Below are 23226 nucleotides of genomic sequence, written 5' to 3'. Positions count from 1 at the left end.
AAAAAACAAAAACAACCAAGAAAACATCCACCCAACAACAAAAAACCAACCAAAAAGCAAAAAGACAAAACAAAACAGGATAAGATGCAGTGAAAGATTACAATCACAAAAAAAAAAAACTTAATGAAGTTAGATTCTGTGGATAAGCAACCAAGTTTTCAAATTTTAATCAGGAACTAGTTGATTATGGTAGGTTAAATATCCTTACAAGCAGTTATACTTAACTGTTGGTGCAAGGCTTGCTCACCTAACAGAAAAAACAGCAGCAGACACCAGCAGCTGGCAAATAAGCCAGGGGAAACACACACCCATTCCTCTTCAAGGAATGTTGGTTGACATACACTAAAATATTTACAGGGCTGAAACATCCTCATCTGCCCATATGGGTGGATATACACTGATGGGTATACACTGAGCAAAGTGAGGGACAGTAGTAACTGGATAAAATTCAAGGGGCTATTAGAAAAAAGCAAATAATTATTTTCTACCCCTGAGTTAGAGGCCCTACATTGCAAAAGAAAATGACAAGATCATGCACAAAGAGGTTAGTTAAGAAATCTTTAGAAAATACTGAGAAAGATTTTGAATGACTGATTTTTTTGGGGAGCAAAAAAATTCACTTCCCCCAACCATTTTCTTTTTTTACACTAAGCTATAATTCTCTTCTGTAATATTCCTCATGAACAAAGGTGTTTAGTAACATAGGTGTAATACTGCTGCATGATCGATACCTTTATTAAAAAATCAGCTGAGGACAATTTTTACCTTCTGAAATTTGAAAAAATTAGAAATATCCTAATGTGATTTCTGGTTTTAAAGTCTTTGACTACAACTGAACAATTCAAAGGATGAACAGTCACAGAGAATGCTAAGGTCATGCCAACAGCAACAGCTCAGAAAAAGTGTTTAGGTAAAGGTCATTCTTTAAAAAAACACCTAACCATGTCCTGGTTTGAAAGATACAAATTTTTAAATGGTACAGATTTTTTTTGCTTTTTGATTATCCTGTTGAAAACCAAACAACTCATTACTGTGAGTTTTTTTTTTTGGTGTACTGGGAGGGAAAAGATTCAGTTAGTGAAAAAGTGACAAGTTTTGAAAAGAAAAATGCCATCTGCCCTAGTAAGTGATTTCTAGAATGTCCTGTAATGTTGCTATCCTAAATATCACATGACTGAAGAAAAAGGGAACTTGCAGCAGCAGAGCTGATGAGGACAGCAGGCAGTAAAAGCCAGCCCCCAGGAGCACATCCCTGGTGTGGCACAGCAAGTGTGGAGTGTCTGAAGCAGTGATGAGTCTGGGGCTCACCTCTCCCTCTGAGTTGCTCCTGCCACGGACAGGAGCACACACTCACAGGGCATGATCAGACAGATGCGCAGCTGCCTGTCTCTAGGGCTGGGCAAGACATGGTCCAGCCAGTAGATTACAACCATTTCACTGAACTCCTTTGCCCTACATTTTACCCATTTTAAAAATTTGTTTAGTTGTTTTTATTCCCCTAAAAATAACTGCTGGTAATGCAAGGGATTGCAAGGTGGGAGCATGTTGGAACTCAAAATGTCTCTCAGACATTTTTAGAGGTTCCAGGCCTTGGTCAGAAGCATTTTAGACCCTGGCAGACAGCTGGAAACAGCTGTGATTTTGAGTTTGAGCCATGGAATGAGTTACCAACTTTGGAGGTGGAACAAGCAGTCACAAAGGGTTAGATAGTATAGTAAAAGTAGTTACAAAACAGAGGGGAAATTTTTTTAGTATTGTACAGGGGGGTTTTAGCACCTGTACAGGAGGGTTTTTACTTTGTACATGGGGGTCAGAAGTTTTAAGATTGAGGAAAGTGGGCTGATCTTGTTCTTCCTCCTTCTTCTTCCTTGCCTCCATGTTCTTGGTGATGTTGGCACTCACAGATTGGTTTAGAGTAGAAAAGCACTTTGTAATATAGGTAGTAGGTATTGGGGGAAAACTATAAACATGTAATACGTAATATATCATATAAAAGATAGCAGCAGCCCTGGGTGGGGGAGAGAAGAAGAAGACAGCAGACAGAGAGCATGTCAGGGTGTGTGTGTCTCTGCCTGGGCTGCTGACCAAGCAGCCGCAGCCCGAGAAGACAATCTTTTAGATAACTAACAATAAACTGCCTTGAGACCAAACAGCAAAAGCCTGTGCAGTTTTTCTTTGGAAGCACGGGTTGGAGGAGAAATTTCACCACCACATGGGACCTCAGAGCAAGCCTGGGGTTCCCACAGGAGCATCTTTTGTAAAAATATTTATTTTAAAATATTTTTTTCTTTTTTTATTTATTTTTTAAGAGTATCACCTCACAACAATCATATTTTACACAAGAGGTTTACGATTGATGTCATAATAATTTATACCACATCTGGAAACTGTTATAAATAACATATGATGAATAAATTGTTCAACTGTGATGGTTCCAAAAACTTCAAAACATTAAGACATGTCTGTTTCCCTGAGTTTATCACTCTCTTTAGCAAAATAAACAAGATTTTGCATTTTTGAATATTTTAGAAAATTACTTTTCAGTCTTCCATTTCTACATGAAGTCCCCATTGTTCCTTGAACTGCAGGAGATACATTGCTTGGTCCTCAGGTGATCCACCAGATACCTCTCTCTCATAGAGTCTGAGCAAAATTCTGTCTTTGTCAGGATGATCATACTTGAATACTCCTTCACACACCTGATTTTCAACACTGGACAAAGTAGGAATATACAGTCTTCCACTGTGAGGATCCCAATCAACTAATATGGTCTGCATACCTTCTTTCTCTGTGAGGCCCTGTGTGGTTTCTTCCAGCTGATGATAGGATGTCTGCCCAGATTTTTCAGTATCCAGGTCCATGAATTTGATATGGGTCTCACTTGGCAATTCATCTGCTGCATCAACCACCTTCAAATTAAGTTCCTCTGTTTTCTGTCCCAAACAAAGGTCTCCTACCCATATCTCTAGCTGGGGGGAATATGGCTGTCCTGTTTCCATATCAACCAAGTCCCCCAAAGCAACCTTTGGCTCACCCTGTGGCCCCCCAGGGGCAGAAAATTTCTCTTCTAGTTTCTGATCAGGACCAACTTCTTCAGTCCTTACATCATGCTCATACTCTACAACCCCTGCATTTTTATCTCTCCAAGTATTCTGTATTCCAGACCAGCCATGAGATGCCCAGTTTCCAGTTTGGCTCTCTTCCACTAAAGTATCTTCTTTGAGTGAAATCTCTTCACAGGAAAAATCAAGCAAATATCTTGCTTTCAGCACTTGTTCAGAAGGCAAATCCCTCCCTTCAGTGTCGTTGTGAACTGTCTTATAATGGGGACTTTTCCCTTCCGACAGATATCTGGATTCCTCACCGTTGTCCCCATTAACAGTGATAAGGTTGAGCACTATTTTTTCACTTGGTATGAAGACCCATTCCTTGCATTTGTCAGTGTATGGCCATACCTGGAAAGTAAGTAATATTTTGAGTGAAGTATAATAAAAATATAATCTTCTTATACTACCTTATATTTTTAAAATATAATGCTAGGCTAGACCTTATTAGGAGGTTATTTCAACTTAGGGAAGAAGGAAGTTCATAATGTAAAAATTCAAGAGTGTCAGTAAGCTATCCTTTTTTTTGTTCTATCTAAAGTAAAGCTATATTATGATAAGTTTTCTTATATCTTTGCCCCTCATCCTCATATCAAAATAATGGCTAGAACAATTCTGCCAAATACAGGTTGTGTTTCCAAATCAACCAATAAACTCATATGACTTTGGAGAAAACATCAGTCTTTGCTCTTGGGCCACAAATTACTGAATCTATTCCACTCCTTTTTACCAGTGAAGAGAAAAGGCAGTCACAACCCATTCCCACAAGCAGTGTCAGGTAACATTAATGTATAACTTACAGAGAATAAAATAATAGCAGGTTTCCTTTCAGAGAGAAAGCTACACATCAGGTTGAAGCACAGTGTACATAGCCTGCACTGTGTAGTCCACCACAGGCTGCTTTTATTAATCTGTGCAAAATCATCAAATTAAACCATAAGGATCTTTCTGAAATGAGTAAAAGTTTTGACAGGGATCAACACTGTGTGAGTACTGGTGGAGTGAACAGAAAAAACAACCAGAATGTGCATTTCAGTGCTTTCAAGCTTGAATGGAAGACTAAGACCACTAACTGATGTACCAAGTAGTCTGAAAGGTTGCACAAGTCAGAAATGCTGGACCAAACAGTTTATTTCATGTCCCTCCAGCCACACAGGGTGCACATATGGGACAGTCTCTATGTTGGGAAAGCCAGAGAGCATAATTAAAATACCAGGTCTATATAAATTTGTTACTTTAATGTTGACTGAATCCAGAGGTGGAGAAATAAAATTGAAGCTCCATGATGGTCATTAAAAAGTGCAATGAACATAAAAAAATTCCCAACATTCAAATTACATCTTAGAGAAAATAACTCCTGGAGTTAGGAGTTTAGTCTGCTACTGAGTGGAAATTTTTTATGAAGTAGCCTTTCATGCTCTTGGACTTTAAAGACCTCTGTCCTGTTAGCTCCCCAAGAGACCAAGCTATCTCCTCATACCATGACCTGCATCCCAGGAACAAAAGATAAAGAACAAGACAGAAACAGACTTTTTACTAGTGCTTGTAGTGACAAGGGACAATAGTTTTAAATAAAAGAGGGTTCATTTAGACTGAGTATAAGGAATACGTTCTTTACTGTGAGTGTGGTGAGGCACTGGAATAGGTTTCCCAAGGAGCTGTGGATGCCCCGTAAGAAGAAGTGCTCAAAGTCAAGTTGAATGGAGCTTTAAGCAACCTGATGTAGTGGCAGATGTCCTTGCCCATGTCAGAACTAGATACCTTTGAAGGCCCCTACCAACCCAAACCACTCTGTGGTTCCACGGCTCTGTAATACCGCCAGCACCTCCTCAGCTGCAGGAGGCATTTCTGTGCACGTCTGAACGCACTGCAGCAGCGGCTGCTCCAATCCTTCTGAGCCCTTCTGAACTCGCAGTCCCTCTCTGAAGATTTCTCCTGTCACCGCTGCACTTCTCTAATCTTCTGCAGCAAAATGAGCATGTTGAAACCAACTGCCTTGTGTCTCCCATCCCACGGTGTCACACAGATTGGATTAACATTGAAGCTTTCATTCATTATTATAATTGCATGTTTATGGTTAAGCAACTTGCTTAAAGATACCTGTGAGAAAGTTCTGTTGAGCTTACGAGCTGGAAATGAGTAACATTTCCTAGACTTTATGTATTCTTTCTAAAAATCAACAAACTTTGCAGCACTAAGAAATTTCAGAACATTTTTTTTGCAAAAAGTGTATTTGGCCTGTCTAAATAACAGTACGTAATAGTTTATACACTTTTGGGTGTTAGGAAACGGTACAATATTTCAAAGTATTCTTGAAATCCAGGTTAAATTATCTGTATGAAACATATGTGTTAAACCCTTCACAATCACAATTAAGTGTAAAAAATCTGGTAATAACCAGTAATAGTAAAAAAAAAAATCATGTTTCTGTACTCGTTAATTGTCTTCCCTTCTTGTTTCTGTATTCAACAAGTAACTTTTGTCCAAATGACTTTACACAGTGATTCATCTTAGATAAATTTACAGAGTTCTGACACCATGACAGACCTTGCCCAGTGTACCTCAGACCTTGCTTAAGGCAACGACTCTTCCAAAACCAACAGCTCTGTTCTGATCATTGCAAACTTGAGTTATTACTGTTTTTCTTGCATTTAATAACCCTCAATGTGGTTTTCTTCTCTTGATCTCAGTAGCAACTAGAGCTTTTATTTGGAGCTAGCCACAGTTACCTCCAAGCCTGCTTATAACTCTGGAAAACACACAGCTCTGCTGTGAGTGCCAAGGTTGGCAGTGACCTCCTGCAACAGAAGACACTTACCAGGTTTGTTGGATGTTTTTGTTTGTGGATGTGAATATACTTGTGCACCCAATAGCATACCACAGAAATAAAAAGGAGAGCCAGCGTAGCAGGCATAATATATCCAAATGTAATTGTTATAGTCTCATCTTCTGTTTTGTCTGTTAATAAAACAAAAGTTCTGATTGTAACAAGCAACTTTTTAATGTATGTAGACAGTAATATGTGCATTCACCACACAGCACTTTGGATACAGAATGCAAATGTTTTGGATAAACAAGGAATTTCCAGGAAATGGAAAAAAAATTATTTGAGCTACAGGGTAGTTATTATTATTGTCTAAATTTTAAATTAAATTCTATAAAGAAGTAACAACTCCCTTAGGTTCTCCTGTTGCTAACTTCAGATTGACCTAGCTCTGCTACTCCCAAACCACATTCAAGGAGAAAAAATATTCTCCATGCACTGAAACTCAAAGAATGCAGACAATTTTCTTCTGAGGTACTGATGAACCTTCCAGTCAGTCCCAGCTATGCTTTATTAGAGGCAAAGATTTTTTTTTTTTTATTGGTATAAGTGCACAGAGAAGGAAGAAACCATGCTAATTTTCATTGTCAAACTAGATACATAAAAAACTCAAAAATTCAATCACCATGATTTTTTCTAACTTGCATCTTTTTATTTTTAATTTGCCACCTCACACATACCTCTCAATGTAGTAATGCAATGTTCTTTGGAAAAGCCACTGTCCAAAACTGGTGTGGTGACGTGTATCTGTGCACTGACACAATAAGCTGTTCCAGGTTCTAACCAGGGCACAACCAAGGTGTTGTTGCTGATGGAGAAGAACCACTGGAAGACAATAAAAGTATTTTCCCCCCCTTTAACTCCTGAACCACAGAAAGGTCACAAGCATACACATTTTCTAGAAAGGTTGATACTCTAAGAGCTGCCAGCTGTATCCTTTTCCTCCAAATGCAATCAACGTTCAAGTTACTTGTTAAGTCACATCATATCTGATTATTTTCTCTTCCAATCAAAGATTCTTGTACCACTACTGAACAATTTCATGCTTCATATGCAGCAGGGCCATTGGCCACTACTGGCCACATTCCTGTGGTGATGTTGAAATAGAGCTAAAGCATCATTCCAGCCCTGTCCTCACACACACCCCCATGGCATGCACATGGTGTGGTCCCACAAAATATTTCAAACTGGTATGTTCTAGAAAAGCCAGGAGCTTTAGGGAACAGAATTTTTGTAGACCTTGGAGTCCAAAGTAAAGTTATTGCTATATTTCCTGCACCTTTGTGAAAAAACTCTCAACAAACCAGACAAACACCAACCAAACCACCAAACCACATTTGTCTACTGCATATTTGCTAATCTTGGCATTTCAAGAAGCACAGAGCACAGATTTAATTGGAGCAGTTCCAAAGCCTTGTCAAAGCTTACCCGCTTCTTCGTTTTTTTGTTGAGGACAGACACATTGTACTGTAGGCCAGGATACACTTGAAGCAGAGATATGGATTCTTCCTCAGGACTTCTCTTCCACTTCTCAGGAGCAGTCAAAATGATTGAAATAGATCTGTCAGTAGAAGATACACTTACCATGGGTGGACCTATTTTAGCTGGAAAAACGAACATGTACAAAAGGCCATCAAATTCAGCAGAAGCACACTGGTTTGACCAGTTTCATCAAACTGATCATACTACATTTTTGCAATTATTGGGGGAGTCTAAGTAGAGCTTTGAAAAATTTATTTACATTGGAAGAAAATTATTTGATCAGATAACTAAGAGGATCTTTACAGTGAGAGTGAACACTGACTTGGAGTTTTGCCAAAGAATTCCTGGGACTTCATAGGATAAACAACCTTGAAACTCAATTTACTAAAATAGGCTGAATTACCAGTATTTTCTTAGATTATCTGGCACAGATAAGAAACATTGGGCTCTAGAATATGCTTACTGATTGGTTTGACAAAGCCTTTTCAAAATCAGAGTTATTTATACTGTGAATGTGTCACAGATTTTATTTGCCTTGAGTAAGGCTTTACGATAGCATTATAAAGAATTCAGTATATACCAGACTATATATATTTTATATATATATATATATACAAATTCCAATTTTATCATTTTAATTACTTCTGTCCAAATCAGAATATAAGAATAAATGTGAAACAAATGAAAAAATGCAACTTCATGCTAAAATTAAAATATCATACACTGTGAAGGCACGTGAAGTCTGAGCACACATTGTTAATCAAGGCCATTGAACATCTGGCTGTGTGCTTAGCTCTCCTTACTGTCTGTTAGAGGGTTGAATCGTGTGGTCTCCATCCAGTCAGAGCATGCCCCATTTAGGAATGCTTTAACACTTGCATAGTATTGTTCTTCGTAGTCAGAGGTCTCACTGGAGAGGTCACACCATGTTCTGTTTATATTCCTGCATTCTGGCTTTCTAATCCACTTGCCAACACCGTATCTATATTGAAAAGAAAGAGAAAGGAGCTGTATAAAAGCTATTTCCATTTTATTAGTCACCTCATAATATAATTTTCTCTGCTTTATTACGGCTGATAAAACAGTTTCTGTATTTAGCAGAAATCTGAAATTTCAAGGAATCCCAGCTTCAGCTGAGATGAAGCACAAGACTTCCACAAGTACTTAATGAAAAATAAATTAGAGTAGGCCCTCTCCAGAAGAAGCCAGATGAAACTAACTGGGATGTTAGTGATACCAATCTAAGTCAAGGTTTGCCTGTGCAGACTGGAGATCTCTCCACAGCTCTGTTTTGGATTCTATACACACTGTAACAGAGATAGGATAACTATTTATATGGAAACAAAGAGTTCAGTCCGAATGGTCAGTGACTAATCCTCAAGTATGGACACAGATCATGCCCAGGGTCTCCAAGGTGAATGACAGGAAACCATTCCTGCCTGATGCCTTGTTTTCTAGTTTAAAAGAAAGTCTTAACTGGAACACAATGAACTTCAAAACCCTTCTAGTTGAAAAAAAGGCCACATATCTCCTATCAACAATGCCTTGGTACTGACCAGCTTTTATACACTGGTAGAACAAACCAAGATTTCCTTGGAAAATTCCTGTTTGGACTTGCTCAGAAGTTCCTGCTCCTATAATTCACATTAAGAATTTCCCCTTTGGCTGCTAATTAATAAGGGCATGTGACAGCTTCTGCTGTGGAAAATGCTGGATTTCCAGGTGGAATCACCAGCATTTTCCACCTATCTCAAGGCCTTTCTCGCCTGGGTGGGTAGAGGCACCTGTGTGTTTTTGTGTGCAGTGTGAAAGACGGCCATATCTATGGCTACAGACTCTTCATGGACCAGCTGGTCTTTCAGAGTCAGTGCAGACAGTTCTCTCTGAACATTCTACCTCCCATACAAGTCCTGGTTTCTGCCAAGGACAGGGTTAATTTCTTGCAGTAACCATGAGGGGGTGGAGCCTGGAGCTGTGTGGGCATGGCCAAAATTCTAATACTATTCAATGCCATCTTCCATCAATGCCAGGGGAACATTCCTAGAAGAAAGGTGTTCCTTCCCCATGCAGGAAACATGGCAGATGGAGCAGTGTTGGTAATACTGGTCCTGACCGGAGGGAGCTGTTTGGGTGGCATGGCTGCAGTCAGGTTACCTTTGCACTCTCTCTTTTGTACGTTTTTATCATTAATATTGCTGCTGTCGCTGCTCATTGTCTAATCTCATTGCTGTTTCCAGTAAATGGTTCTTAGCTCCATCTGTGACCTTTGTCTTTTGTGCTTCCAGATGGAGGTGGAGGGGAAGCAAGTGGCACCATGGTTTTTTCAGCAGAGCTTCTGAATTGGAGAACACTATTCCTAAACCATGACAATAATTATCCTTCACTCTGTAACTGCTCAGCACTCTTAAGTTACAGGAAACTTCTAGGTATCATCAATCATTTTACTGTTCTGAAAATGTTCTTAGATTGAGGGAAGTGTAAATTTTAGAGGTAAAGATTGGGAGCATTACATGATCTGTGACAACAGTGCTACACGTATTTAGAAGCCAAACTTCTAGCACTGCCCTTCAGAATGACACAGTGCTCTCTCAGTGGGAATAAAGGAAATGAAGTCTGGTTCTCATGCAAATTCCTTGATACCCTACTAAGGTGCAGACCTTGACAATGTAAGGACCTGATTCCAACCACATTACTTGGTTTTGTACAAAGCTCGGTAACATTGGTGGATTTTCTCCTAGAGAGCCTTGCTGGATCAGAAAAAATCTGGGGGAGTGGGTCTGTCAGGAAAGAGCAATGACACACTGGGTATTTATGTGATTGAACCATACATTTCCATATCCATTTAAGTGTGTACAGAGGATGTATAAGGACAGATACCAGTCCACAGCACAGGTGTTTATTCTTCTCTCTCATATTAGGAGGAATGCCTTCAAAAGCTTCCTTAGTATTAGAATGTTTCTTCCTACACTTCTATCATAGGAAGAACATCTCCTTACACATTTTTTTAATTGCTGTGAGGTAAACAGTGCCAGAAGCAGAAGTTAAAAACCACACTGATTAAGTCTAGCTCACACTTTAGTTATTTCTTTACTTTATATCAGCAATACCTTGCATAAAGTTGGGTTTTCTTTTTAAATTATTATTTAAAATGTTAAAATAAAATTCAGTAGGAGATAAAATAAACAAACCAACTTACACTGCATACTTCACCTTGTAGACTACTCCATCACCTGTGCCTTCTGGTGCTGACCAGTGAAGGACATTCTTCATATTTATAGATTCAAAACGGACATTCCTAGGGTTGGGCAAAGAACAATACAACTCTCCTGAGAAAGAAAATAAGAAAGGAACAATGTGCACTAAGAATTAGCAAATGCATAGACTCCCAAAGTAGCCAAAAGAGACAGCTATTTTTAAAAAGACCATAAATTCTACTATTTTTAGCATTAAAGCTGTAATGTGTTTGGCTATGGGGCATCAACTTTTTTACAAGTGTCCCTACCTAGTGCAGTCTCACATTCCACCTTTATGAGTGTGCTTTTTGTCTAACAAAAATGGTTTGCCACCTATGACAGGCACGGGAATATTCAGGGACTGGAAGCTAAAATTAGAAAAGCTTGGCCTAGAAGAGACACACATTTTTAAAATTGCAACTGTATTTGAATATCAGAAAAATTTAACACTGAAAATTTTAAAAATATCCTTAATACTTTACTATAATCTTCTTGTAGCTGAGTGGGTTTTTAAAAGGCAAACCAGGCATTTTAGAAAAAGACACACAGAATATACTGCAAACACAGCTTTACAAACTGAAGTATGACTTTACTCTGGAGAATTGGACTGGATGATCACAATAGCCCCAGTGTCATTTGATCATCCCTTTTGATTCTTCTGAAAGTCAGAAGCAAACATTTACTGTAAGGTCACACATCTAACTTGCTGTTCATTGCGCCAGCTTTTGAAATTAATAAATAGGCAAATTTCGGTATCCTAAGAACACAGTTTCAGATCTTTCTGATACCCACCTCTAATCTAATAAATGTCATGAAGATGCCCACATTGCTAAATTGCTTTCAAAACTAAGCCTGTGGGCCCAGGGGAAAATTCCCAAGTTTAAAGTTATGATTCAAGCCCCAGCTATTCCTGCCATGCTCTGGGGGGAGCAACCCTGAGACCAGCCCTGAAGCTGCCACTGCTGGGAAGGAGCTTCCCATTGCATGTACCCACAAGAGCATAATAGGGAAGAGAAAAAGCAACTCTGTGGTTTTTCAGGATTTTTCAAAACCTTTTAATCTCCGCCTCCAGGAATGCAGTTCTAGTTCTTGGTATAACAAAATGAAGCAAAGAAAGTGGGAAATAAAATGAACTTGTTCAAATGAATAGTCCTTGAGCTGTTACTTCTATAAGGAGATCTTTTTAAGGTATTTTCATAGTATATTTTGCTATTACTAGAACAATAGTGTTCATCCTCCTGTATATGTAACATATAATTTCATTTGTAAGCAAAAGTCACCACCATTTTCCTGATTAATGTGCAGACTTCTATCTGTCTTTGAAACAAACAGTAGAAGATTATTTTCTCTTCAATACATTGATTAAACAATCTCCTTGCAGTTCTGTAGAGACCTATTACTTCAAAGTGTCTCAGTGCAAACCCTTGGTTTTCCAAGCCTCTAGCTGCTCAGTAATGCTGTACTGAGCATACATATATACATTCATCTGTATCTTCAGATCACCAAACTGTTCATCCAAGGTATTTCTCATGCTGCTCTCTTTTATCTTTAGCACTTAGACAGCGTTCAGTGGCTTCCATTTTCTAGTCAGAGAACAAGTTTTGTCAGCTATAGTCCTTAGGGCAAGCTTATCTATTTCCAAAAAGTAGAAAGTCCCATTTCCTAGACACTTGGATGCAGAAATGTCCCATGATATTTGAGCCTGTAGGAGCTCAAACTACAGATTTGGTAGCAACATAAAAAAAGTTCCAGGATGCCAGGGGATATAAATGCAGCAAAAGGGATTCTCCAGGAATCTGTCTTATTCTAACACTTGCTTCCAAGTAGGAGATACAGAATCTAGAAAATCAAAGGTTTTCATTTCCCCAAAATAAATGTCCTCTGCAATTGCTTTAAGTGAATCCAAATGTAAAGATGAAGCTCCTTAGGAGAGCTGAGAAAGTTGTTTGCCTGTACCTTTCCACATGTGTCCACCCTTATTTTAAAACATTTGTATTCCTCAAGCACATTTTAAAGTAGTAAGAGTCATGTGTTTGGCTGTTACATTAAAACATTGTTAAACTATTAACATGTGAAACTGGCTCTTTGACATTTTTATTTTTTTTTAACTTTAATTTCCCTCCTCCCACTGTGGTTTCTGCTGTGGTAAATGAAGTTTCAAAACAGAAACACTGACTGCAGCAGAGGAGCCAATCTCAGCATGTAGAAGCCACAGGCTGTATCTTTACAAGATCTAAAGCATTACAACACTGCTGGTATGCTCCCACCTAACCCAGCTCAGTGAGATTTGGAAGGGGCTGAGACCATTAACTTTCCACGAGATGAAACAACAGAGATTTGGTTTCTATTTCTGGTTTTGCCCCTTTACTAAAAAACTCCCACCCTTACTTACCCTTGTGCAAGTCAGTTATACCACAATTCTGCATGTGTAAAACAAGAATAAAACTACCATACATATTGTCTCCAGGAAGAGTTAAGAATGAATTCCTTCATGTCTATTTGATGATCAATAGTATCAGAAGACATGTGTAGAGAACAGATCATACATAGAGCTTGAATGTTCCAGGTTATCAGTCAGGAAAGGATTCAAGTATATGCAACAGCTGCATGTTTCAGTTTTTTAACTTGTCTTCAGTCCTTCAGTTTCTAGTCTTTAAACACATTGCATCTAGTTATATTCTGATTTTACTTCCATTTATCAAGATTCATAGCATGGGTGTCACACAGAGCATTTTCAATTTGTACTGCCCTAGGAGCAGAAATCAGTCACCCATGTTGCTTTGCTAGGTTTAATCTGCCACAGTGATTGCTAGCAATGGCTGTCATTCACTTTCCAGTACAGCTAAGTCACTTCATTAATTCATTGCATGGAAAAAAATGGAACCCTTATTTATGTCTTTGGAAAGGCTGTAAATCAAACCTTGAATAAGATAACTGTGTACATCTTCATGACTGACATCTGGTTTGGAAATAAAGTAAGAATACAGGTTTGCAAACTTCACCACAAGGATCAGCCAAGTCCTGTTCTTAGAATAAGCTATAGTGAGACTCTCCAAAACAGAGGTGACTTAGCCTGAGAACACCTTTGCATGTAAGTGAAAAACCCCACTGGCGTCAGAGAGATTATTCACATGAGTAAAAGTCTGCATGGCTGATGCTTCACCTTCTCTTTATGAAATCACCAGCCAGGTTTAAAGACCTGGTCAGTGTTAATCACATAGAGGTCCCTGCCAAGTACATGTCTTGCTCAAGTCAGTACTGTTCAAAGCTCAGTTCTGGTTATAGCCACATATATCTACACACATGCACAGACATACATACAGACACAAGGATAAGCACACACAAATTCTGTGTTACAACTATTACGCATTCAGCGCATCTGTGTTTTCCCTGCTAGGAGGTCCCCCTGCCTGTCTTGGTGACAAACAGCTGTGTTTAATGGCAGTGCTGCAGAACAAATACAGCTGCAACTACCCATGTCCTCTGGCTCTAGACAGATTTTTTAGCTTTGCACTTCAGTTGGGTAACCCAGCAGCTGTAAAGCATAAAAATATATAAATACAGAAAAGTTAAGATTATTTTTTCTGCGCAGTGGCAAAAATTTTGGGGTAGGGAGAAGGTGGAGGACCCACTGAAAGCTGACCTATTGGTATCCAAGTGCCTCCTGTGTGACCACTGTTGTTTACTCTAGCCCTCTCAAGCAGAGTGATCATCTGCTGTATTTTACTGTGACATGGCACAGAGGTGCAAACACCAAATTATCCAATCAAATACAGCAACAAAGAAGATCATAGAACCTTCTAAACAACTGTAGGGTACAATTTAGGAGAGTGAATGATGTGGAAAGCATTAAGATAGAAAGATGAGCCTTACTGCAACAGACTTGCTACCCACAGCAGTAAAAGCCAGTAACTCCTCCCCTACAGTCATCTCAGAATTCAAAAGAGGAACTGCTTTTCTGACAATGGCAGAGACTTTGGCTTCAACTGTGGACATGTATTCTTACACAAAAGTGGCCCTTGGGAGCACCTCCGATGCAAAGGAAACCTTTGTGCTGGGTACTGAATTTGTAGGCATCCCTGCAGCTGTGCCTCAGCATTTGCAGCCGCTGCTTCAAGGCCATGGATTGAACCCTCACTTACACACCCCTGAGACGGGACAGCCTTTCCAACAGCCTGAGTTCCTGATTTACCTTTGCCCACTTGTAGCTTAGACCCACCAGTGGAGCATCAAGCAATTAAGGATCAGTCTAGGATACACTGCTTCTGGCAATGAATGCTCTATGCCCCTGCTCTTTCTTAAGTCTTTCAGTTCAACTTTGGGTGACTTCCACCATATTCCTATTACATCTTGTTTGCTCCTCCTGTGCTGTTGCTCTTCATTTTTTGAGGCATTTTTTCTCTCTTTTCTTCCTCCAGCTCATCTGCTTTGATTGTTATGTTCTTGGTGAAAAATAGTCCCTCAAACACATGGTTAAGTATAACATAAAAATAAAAATGGTCAGACTTAGAGCAAATGTCCAGTTAGCATCGTGCTCAGTGTTCCTCACAAGCAGAGTGTTGGGGCTGTCTTTCTGGCACATCTCCAGCTCCAGGCAAGTCAGCACTGGCCATACAGGTATGCAAGGGAGTGCACCAAGTGATAAACAGGGGGACTGAGAAGAGCCAAAATTGTAGATCATAAATTACATAGAGGGAAGGAAACCCAGCCAAGCCAGGAATACACTTTAGCAAACTTATTACTTATTTATCATCTTAGCAACAATTTAAAAAAATAAGTAAACTTATTAAAAATTAAGCTATCCTTAAAGCTTTTCTCTGTACAGATTCTTTTTGACTTGAACTCAACAGACCGAATAACGAGGAAGAGAAGAAAGAGCAGGAGGAGGAGGAGGAGGAGGAGGAGGAGGAGGAGGAGGAGGAGGAGGGGTACATGGGAGCCATTACAGCTCAGCTGCCTTTCTCCTGGTGGGGTGCTGGGACTCTCGTGTTGCAGGGTATGAAGTCAGGTTAATGAAACCCTCTGACCTGAGCGGCACTGGTGGGAACGTGGGGAGGAGCACAGAGGTGATTTCCTGTTCAAGTCATAGCAGCACTCAAGAGCTAACCACAAGGCACACTCTTTGCTCTCCCACAAGAGGAGCCCATCACTCCCATCCCCTGTTCATGGGGGAAAAAGACAGGGACAGAAAGGCAAACAAAACTACATGAAAATCAGGTGGTGGAGCAGATGGGAAAAACTTGAGGGAAGAGGTGGGGAAAGGTGGGAGAAGGATGAGGCTGGGACACATGGGTTTGTTCTTCAAGAAATTGGCAGGCTGCTGTTGGGAACAGGTGAGCCTAAGGAGGTAATTTTGTCAGAGTGTGAGTAGAGATACAGCCAGAAAAACAGCAGATACAGAAGTGGGACTGAAGCTGTGGCTTGCCCTGACAGGCTCTCCTCCTCCCTGTGAAGCCTTGCCATTATAAATCCAAACCATGTCCTAACTTACCAAAAACACTTCTAAAGAGAACACTGGTCAAAGGACATTTCAGACTCAGTCCAGAAACAGCTGCCCGAGAAAGGATGAGAAAGTCTTCCCAGTCCATTGAAGGCTTGTTAAGAGACTGCTAGAGAGGACCATGGCAGCTGACACCCATTCCTTTTTTACTAACATGTATGAAATAAAATAAACTGAATTTTCTTCCCACTGTGTTGAAAGTTTGCAAGTACAAGAGCAGAGCTCCCACCATCTTCCCCATGCCCTGCTGCAAACACCTTTGCTTGATGCACTCCAGCAGGTGAGAGTTATTGTAGGTATGTTTTCTATTAATTCTGAGTGGCCTGAAACATGCAAACAAGGTGAGTGAAATTCAAGGTGGGCTTGCCTAAAATTAGTCACAGCCCTTTCAAGGCTTTCAGATATATAATCAGACTGAGGTGTTTTGTGCTTGATAGTTTGATTTGGTTCCAGTGTGGTTCTTTCTGGTTTCTTTTTTAATTTAAAATGGAAAGAGGTTTTGTTAAGTTTGGCATACGAAATCTTTTTTTTTTTTTTTTTCAAAAAGAACTACATTAATTTTAAAAGCCCAGTGGTGACACAATGCCATGATCTGATAGCTGTTTTTCAAAACACACATTTTGGAATTATTTGAAATATTGAAAATTGCCTGTTAATGTTCAATGTTGAGGTTTTTCTTTGCTGCCTTGAACATGTTCAGCACTACCCATTTATTACTGCTTAGATCAATCATATTGAACAGCCAAGAAAATGAAAGCTTAGTTAGAATAACTCTGACATTTTACATTTGTTTTCTTAAGTATCCAAGAGTTAAGCTTTCTATTTGAAATATTGTAAAAATGATGCTCTGTGACAGTTATCAGCCAAATTGCCATACACGACATTTTGGTACACTCCCAATCTATCTTGACATAAAATATCTATCTTTTACATATAAACTGAACCTAAATTGTGTTTGGCTTTCATCATTCAGCAATGACTTAACTGCTATTAGGCAACAATAGTCCAATTAGAACTAACAGCATTATGTTTATTGCCTAATAGATGTTGCTCCTTGCTCTGTGACCTACTGATGGCTTTTCTAGAGCGGGGATTTTGCTTTTCTTTCTTCAAAACAATTTCAGTTAGTGAAATCCACAATTCTGAATTCACATTTTGCCTTGGACAGGAGACTAAATGTAACAAAGGTGGAGGATGAGCACTTGCCTTTTCTTTATGAGGGAAAGGCAATCCTAAGAAGATGAAAATTGAACACCTGCTACACCCAAGATCTGAGAGGAAGGACCAACACTCCCAGAAAGCTTGCAGTGCCTCACCTCTCACAGACAATGCCTCTGGGAAGGAACTGTTGCAGAGAACTCCTGGGGCCACATCAAGTACAAATAAAAGAGCTGTATGTCATTTTAAATTCCTTCTAGAGATAGTCCTGAGTTCCAAAACTCAGTATCTTACAAAGTTAAGCTTCTTAAAATACAGGAGCTCTTGTGGCTTTCTCTCTCTCTGACTTGCAGATAATCAGTAAGACCTCTCAGGGAGAGCTCTATCAGAAGAAATCTCTACAAGCCAAAACTATATAAACAAACATAAACATGATTTACACACACACAGAAATTACTTGAGTTAGCATAACCACTTGCTTCTCTTGGTATTAAGACTTTAAAGGTCACTTGACAACAAGAGCCACAGAAAGGAATGGTTATCAGCTACAGCGGTGAACCTGAGTGTTTTCACAGGGAACTGCAATGCACATCCAAGTTTTGGGCTTTATTCACAAATCCCAGAGGTGTTGGAAGTGCCTTTATGGAATGAACTATCTTCTTTAACTATTTCCACCTCTAATTATCAGACAGTAAGAACTTGTGAAGTTGAAGAATCACACACAAAGCCAAGTGCTAGGGCTAGATCACAGTGCTGTCTAGAATAGCCTGGGATGAGATTGGAAGCTGGAGGTGAGAAGGTAAAGATAAGCCTTTCAGCTATATCAACATGACACTCCTCCATATACTGCAGTTCTCCTTATGCCAATATCCATTTTTATTTATTTCTGTTACATTTACTCCTCTTTCCTTCATAGTAGCAAAGAGCAAGGAAGTATTGTGCAAAAAACCCTAGCTCAACCTCCCCCCCCAACCCAGCCCCTTCCCAATATACTTCTACTCTTATTACTGAAGCTTTATGCTCTTTCTGGTAAACACACAGATTATGACCAACAGACATGTATTTCAATCCTGCAAAGTATATAGACACGTACTAGGTTATACAAAATACTATATGCACAAAATTTTCAAACCAAGAGTTCAAAAAATCATTCTATTTTACAATTTTTCCCCACTACTTTTCCCATCTCTACCCTTTTATTCTGTATTTCCCAGAACAATATCAAAAGAGATGTTTTGTACATTCTAGTACAGTTCTTGTAACTGTGAAAGAAAACACATTAAAATTTGCTTAAAGGGAGGCCTGAAGCTGCTTCTCAAATTTCTATTTATTAGTAAAAATATGACAAAGTGGAATATGAAAAAAAAATTAAAAAAATTAAATCAGGTGTGTCAATGCAGAACAAGCAACTTACACTGCTATAAGAAAACATTAAAAAGGGAGAATTTTCAAGGTTGCATCATATGAAATGTAGTTGATATAGCCACATATCAGCTCCAGTAGGACCTAAGGCTGGATGTATGCTAGCAAGGACTGCAACCAAGTATAAGCAGGTCTGTTAGATTAAAATGTTTATACTGAGAAAACCTTGTCTACATTATATACATTTCAGTTTTTTGCATTTTAACATTGGACCAGCTGTACTTGCACTAGATATATTGATGAAGAACATCTTTGAGGACATCCTCATCCAGAAAAATCAAGTTCCAAGACTGTGTCACAATACAGATAAAAAAAAAAGTAAGAGAAATTAATTGATATTTGCTTCAAAATCACATACCTTACCTGAATGAAAATAGTAAAATATGCCTTAAATAAATCAAAATTCTTCTAGTTTTGCAGTACAACGTTAAGACTCATTTCCCTTTCCTCAGAATAAGGATACACTGTAGTAGCAAGTGCATTCTTCTCTATGGATCTACAAGAGAGAGATTGCACCCTACAGGCCGAGGATTTCAAGGTTTCTCTAACTGCAGAAGAATGTGGTTAGGGAGACCTCCCAGAAAAGCAAGCAGAAGGATTTAAGATGAAGCTTGGACTAATATGCTACCACTTAGAAAATTCTGACTGTTCCTTCATATCTTCATCAGTTCCTCAAATATTGCTAAACACTCCCACGAGGTAAAGAGGAATGTGTTTGAACACGCTTGAACATTTCTTGAACCCACTGATTAAAAAAAAAATATTTCCATTTTATTTCACATTTTCTGCACTTTTTTATTTGTTCTACAGTACAGATTTTTAAATGGTTGAGTAAAACCAATTCATTAAAAACCCCAGGTGCAACAACAAGTGAAATTTTTATCCTTGCTCAGATAGTCTATGAGGTACAGTTTATAGACAGCAGGGCCTGAAAACACTTAGAGACTGCAGAACAGTTAGAGACTGGATGTAATCCAGTCAGAATAAAATCATGCCCACTAACACATTGCAGTGAAAACAAAAGGTGTTTTGCAAAAGTCAAGCTATAATTTACTGTTTAAATGCTGCTGTTAAGGAGGTCAGAAAATTACTTGGCGAGAGATCTCAAGGAGACAGGCACAGGACAGATCCCGTAAGATGTTAGAATCCAAGTCTGCAAAGTCCTGATGTAAAACTGCTTTACTTGGGTCCTGGTTTCTTTTGTTGGAACAAAGTACCCAAAAGTGGCTCCTCTGCCTATCACTTCACTTCAGAGAAAGCACATGAGCAATGCTATGACAGTTCTACACTTCACATAATTTCTTAGCAAAATACTGCTAACATTTACTGACATTCATAGTCTCACACTGAAAAAGATGAAAATGAACGTTCTAAGCCTTCAGTGGAAGGCACAGCTCTCCCTTCCCTGCCTGTATTGCTGACTGTCAACAAAACCCTGAAATCACGTTCACATAAAACCTCAGGAATGTGCAAACAGATTCCCTTCTGCCTTGAACAGCCACTACACAAAAGCAGCATAATCCCCTAGAAATTTTTCTAAACTTTCTTTGGAATCAAAACCAGTATATTAAACACATTTTAAAGCTTTTTTTTAAAGGGTAACTGTATACCAGTTGTACAGATTTTCCACAATACTTGCATTGATGACTATCGGACTAAAATAAGATGAAAATTATGTGGTCAGTTACTTGAAGAGAAGCTGGCATTAGTACCTCTGAAAGCAACTCAAAATCACTGATGCATATCGGAGTAGTTTGCCAAAAGAGTTACCTCCTCACTACATTCCAGCTCTCACATGATCAGACAGTTTTGCTGTGGAGTTAAATAGGAGTAGACTCTGTCCTTATGCATTGCGTTTTGGAGGCAACACTTGCAGCAAAGAACAAAAGCACAAAAGCAAAGTAGGTTTCTTAGAAGATCTGCTAATCCCTCCAGTGCCTTGCTCCCATTTTTTAACAGGAGATACATTAAAAAAAGAGAAATAACGTATGGTTTTAACAGCAGCAGGGGACTCCTCCTGCACACACGTTCCTGGCTACAGTTTATAAACTCATTCTCACTGGGTAACATCCTGCTCCCACAGCCCACTCCAGCTGCCACCTTTTTTGCTCCGTCTCCCGTGCTTGGATGTGTGGCTGCCACCATATGATACAGTCAACATGGGAGACGGGACTTGGAGCCACTCAAGACAGTAACCCACGAGCTATCTCTGGCAAAGCCCCACCCTGACTTTCGTTTTAATCTAGCTCTTGGCTGCTCAGTTGGACTCCTGAGGGTGGTGCCTCAAACAGAAATGAACCTACAAACACCAAAGGTATTTGTGGAATTACTCGAATGGTATATAACAAGAACTATCTCAAGAGCACGCTACGAACTTAGAGCTGACAGCAAAATCAATACAGAGCTTCGTAAAACCAAACTCCAGCTGAATTACAGAGAAAAGGAAAAGATGAAGCAACATTACAGAAACGCCCAGCTCCCCTCCTGCAGCCAAGCCACGAGCCCCAGATGCACGGCTGGGCGGACGGCGGAGAGCAGCCGAGCTGGCAGCGCCCGCCGGGCGGGATGCGCCGGCACCCACCTGTGCGCGCCGCGGGGCTCGGCGGCGGCAGCGACAGCAGCGACAGCAGCGACAGCACCAGCAGCCCGGCGCCCATCGGGGCCGCATCTCCCGGCCCGGCGGCGGCCCGGCACGGCAGGGCAGGTGGGAGGAGGGAGGAGGAGCCGGCGGGGCCGTGCCGCTCCCGCGGGGCCGGGGAGAGCGGCGGGAGCCGGCGAGCGCCCGGTGGCGCTGCCGCGACCGCGCGGTCCCGCCCCGACAGTCTCCAAGGTGCGGGGTGATTCTCCTGCATCCCTCAGTGCTTTCACTGATGAGTAACTCTCCCTCGAAACCGCCGTGAGACGTGAGCGGGACGCTCTTCGCTCTTGCACACCTTTTTTTTTTTTTTTTTTTTTTTTTGTCTTAGAGGAAGCTGAAGGCTAATGTGGTACATCACTGAGTGTTCAGAGATACGATTTCCCCCAATACTTCCCGTTTAATTTGAAGCTGGAAAAAGGGTATGGAGTGTCCGTTCTTGGACATATTCAAAATCCGTCTGATGGAGCTGAGCATCCAATTCCACCTGACCCCGGTTGGAGTAGGGGGCTGCAGAGGCACATTCCCACCTCAGCATTCCTGGGCTCGTGAGAAATAACATGTTTTTTTTCTGCTAACAGAGCTCTCGCTGAGTGTATGTGGAGCTGCTCAGTGCAGCCCTCACTGAGAGCAGGAGATGAGGGAACCTGAAAGTGTGCACACTGTGCTCATGGGGTTCTACAGACTCATGGGGTGCTTGGGGAGGCTGTAGTAGCTGAAGGTGCTGAGACATCAGCCCTTCTTCCCTTAGATGGACCCCTGCCAGCTCCTTTCCTGCCAACTGACCTGATTCACTGTCCTCTCACTTGTTATGTTCCCTTCAAGTTTACCTTCTCCATCTTGGCAAAATTTTGCCAGTTTTTGCTCACTTAGTCCTTTCATCACCAGCCACTTCCCTCAGGCTTTTCTGTATAAAAGGAATATTCTGCAAACAAAAGCCAGGTATCAACACAACTGCTGTAGATCAATCCACTGAAGTGATGGTCAGCACAGGTAGACTGGTAAAAGAAGCTGTGTCTGGAAATTATTGTCTTGCTTGTTTATCTAATTCTAATTTGCAAAAGATGTGAAACTGTACATGGTACATATATAGGTTAATGTATATTGTAAGTATGCATATCCAGATAGGCATATACACTACAGTGAAGCTCCTGATGGACCTCTCTCCCCAGCTGCTGTTTCTGTGTGTTCTACACTGGTTTCTCTCCCAGTTAGCTGACTGTCACTCTGTGTCTTCCCTGCAATTCCTGCTTTTTTGCCTGTTGTGCTGCCTGTGTTAGGAAGAGGGTACTTGGTGCCTTCATCTGGATACAGAGGCCCACTCTGAAAGTATGGTGAGAAAATGAGGTTTCTAGCCTCTATTCTAACTCCACAGACAAAACACCATTTCAAAGCCATGGTCACAAGGCAAGTAATCCTGCTTTCTCATGGCCTTAACTATACATACAGTGAGTGATGAGAGGACGCATAGTGAGTTCAGGTACTCATCTGGACAGTGTCGCTCCTGTCAATAAATTTTGACCAGATTTTTCACAAAGGCTGATGAAAGATGACACTGCTTTCTCTAACTGGAAGTGTTTCCACATTCAGCTGAAACTTCTTGCACTCTTGTGGATAAATGGCATTTTAAGCAGATGTGGAGAGAGGAGGTCTTCCCATGTTTTTTTTATTCCTCTACTCTTCTTGGAAATGTCTTAGCTGGCTTCACTTAGGAAGACTGCAGCCTGGCTTTAGATTGGAAACTTTGTCACATGTGGCTGAAGTTTCTGAGTATTATAAAGAGTGAAAGTAGCCCCTCAATTTCAGTGTCTCATTTTCCATTTTCTTTTTTTTCTTGAAGAGAAAAATTAATACCTTTCTTCTGCCAG

At 40.3% G+C, this 23226-nt stretch overlaps 1 protein-coding gene across 1 annotated transcript; it reads right to left on the bottom strand.

Moving 5' to 3' along the window:
* Positions 1-2278: 2278 nt before the first annotated feature.
* IL20RA (interleukin 20 receptor subunit alpha) lies at positions 2279-21538 on the bottom strand. The gene is made up of 7 exons (XM_031504532.2): positions 21305-21538; positions 10607-10736; positions 8214-8392; positions 7357-7532; positions 6609-6753; positions 5923-6062; positions 2279-3455 (listed from the first exon to the last, which is right to left on the bottom strand). The coding sequence occupies exons 1-7, from the start codon at positions 21378-21380 to the stop codon at positions 2541-2543; spliced, it is 1761 nt and encodes a 586-aa protein (XP_031360392.2). The 5' UTR covers positions 21381-21538; the 3' UTR covers positions 2279-2540.
* Positions 21539-23226: the final 1688 nt, after the last annotated feature.

The sequence above is a fragment of the Lonchura striata genome, chromosome 3 (genome assembly GCF_050655825.1).
Source record: "Lonchura striata isolate lonStrDom1 chromosome 3, ASM5065582v1, whole genome shotgun sequence".
NCBI classification, from domain to species: Eukaryota; Metazoa; Chordata; class Aves; order Passeriformes; family Estrildidae; genus Lonchura; species Lonchura striata.
Note: the sequence above shows the minus strand (reverse complement) of the source record. Positions and strands in the feature narration are given on the sequence as shown.

Bases quoted from the DNA above. Each gene is read 5' to 3' on its own strand.
- IL20RA (XM_031504532.2), bottom strand. From the start codon at position 21,380: ATGGGCGCCGGGCTGCTGGTGCTGTCGCTGCTGTCGCTGCTGTCGCTG. The intron at 10,737-21,304 runs GTGGGTGCCGGC...TTTCTTTCTCAG, and splicing joins GAGCCCCGCGGCGCGCACAG to GAGAGTTGTATTGTTCTTTG. The intron at 8,393-10,606 runs GTAAGTTGGTTT...TTTTCAATATAG, and splicing joins TACAAGGTGAAGTATGCAGT to ATACGGTGTTGGCAAGTGGA.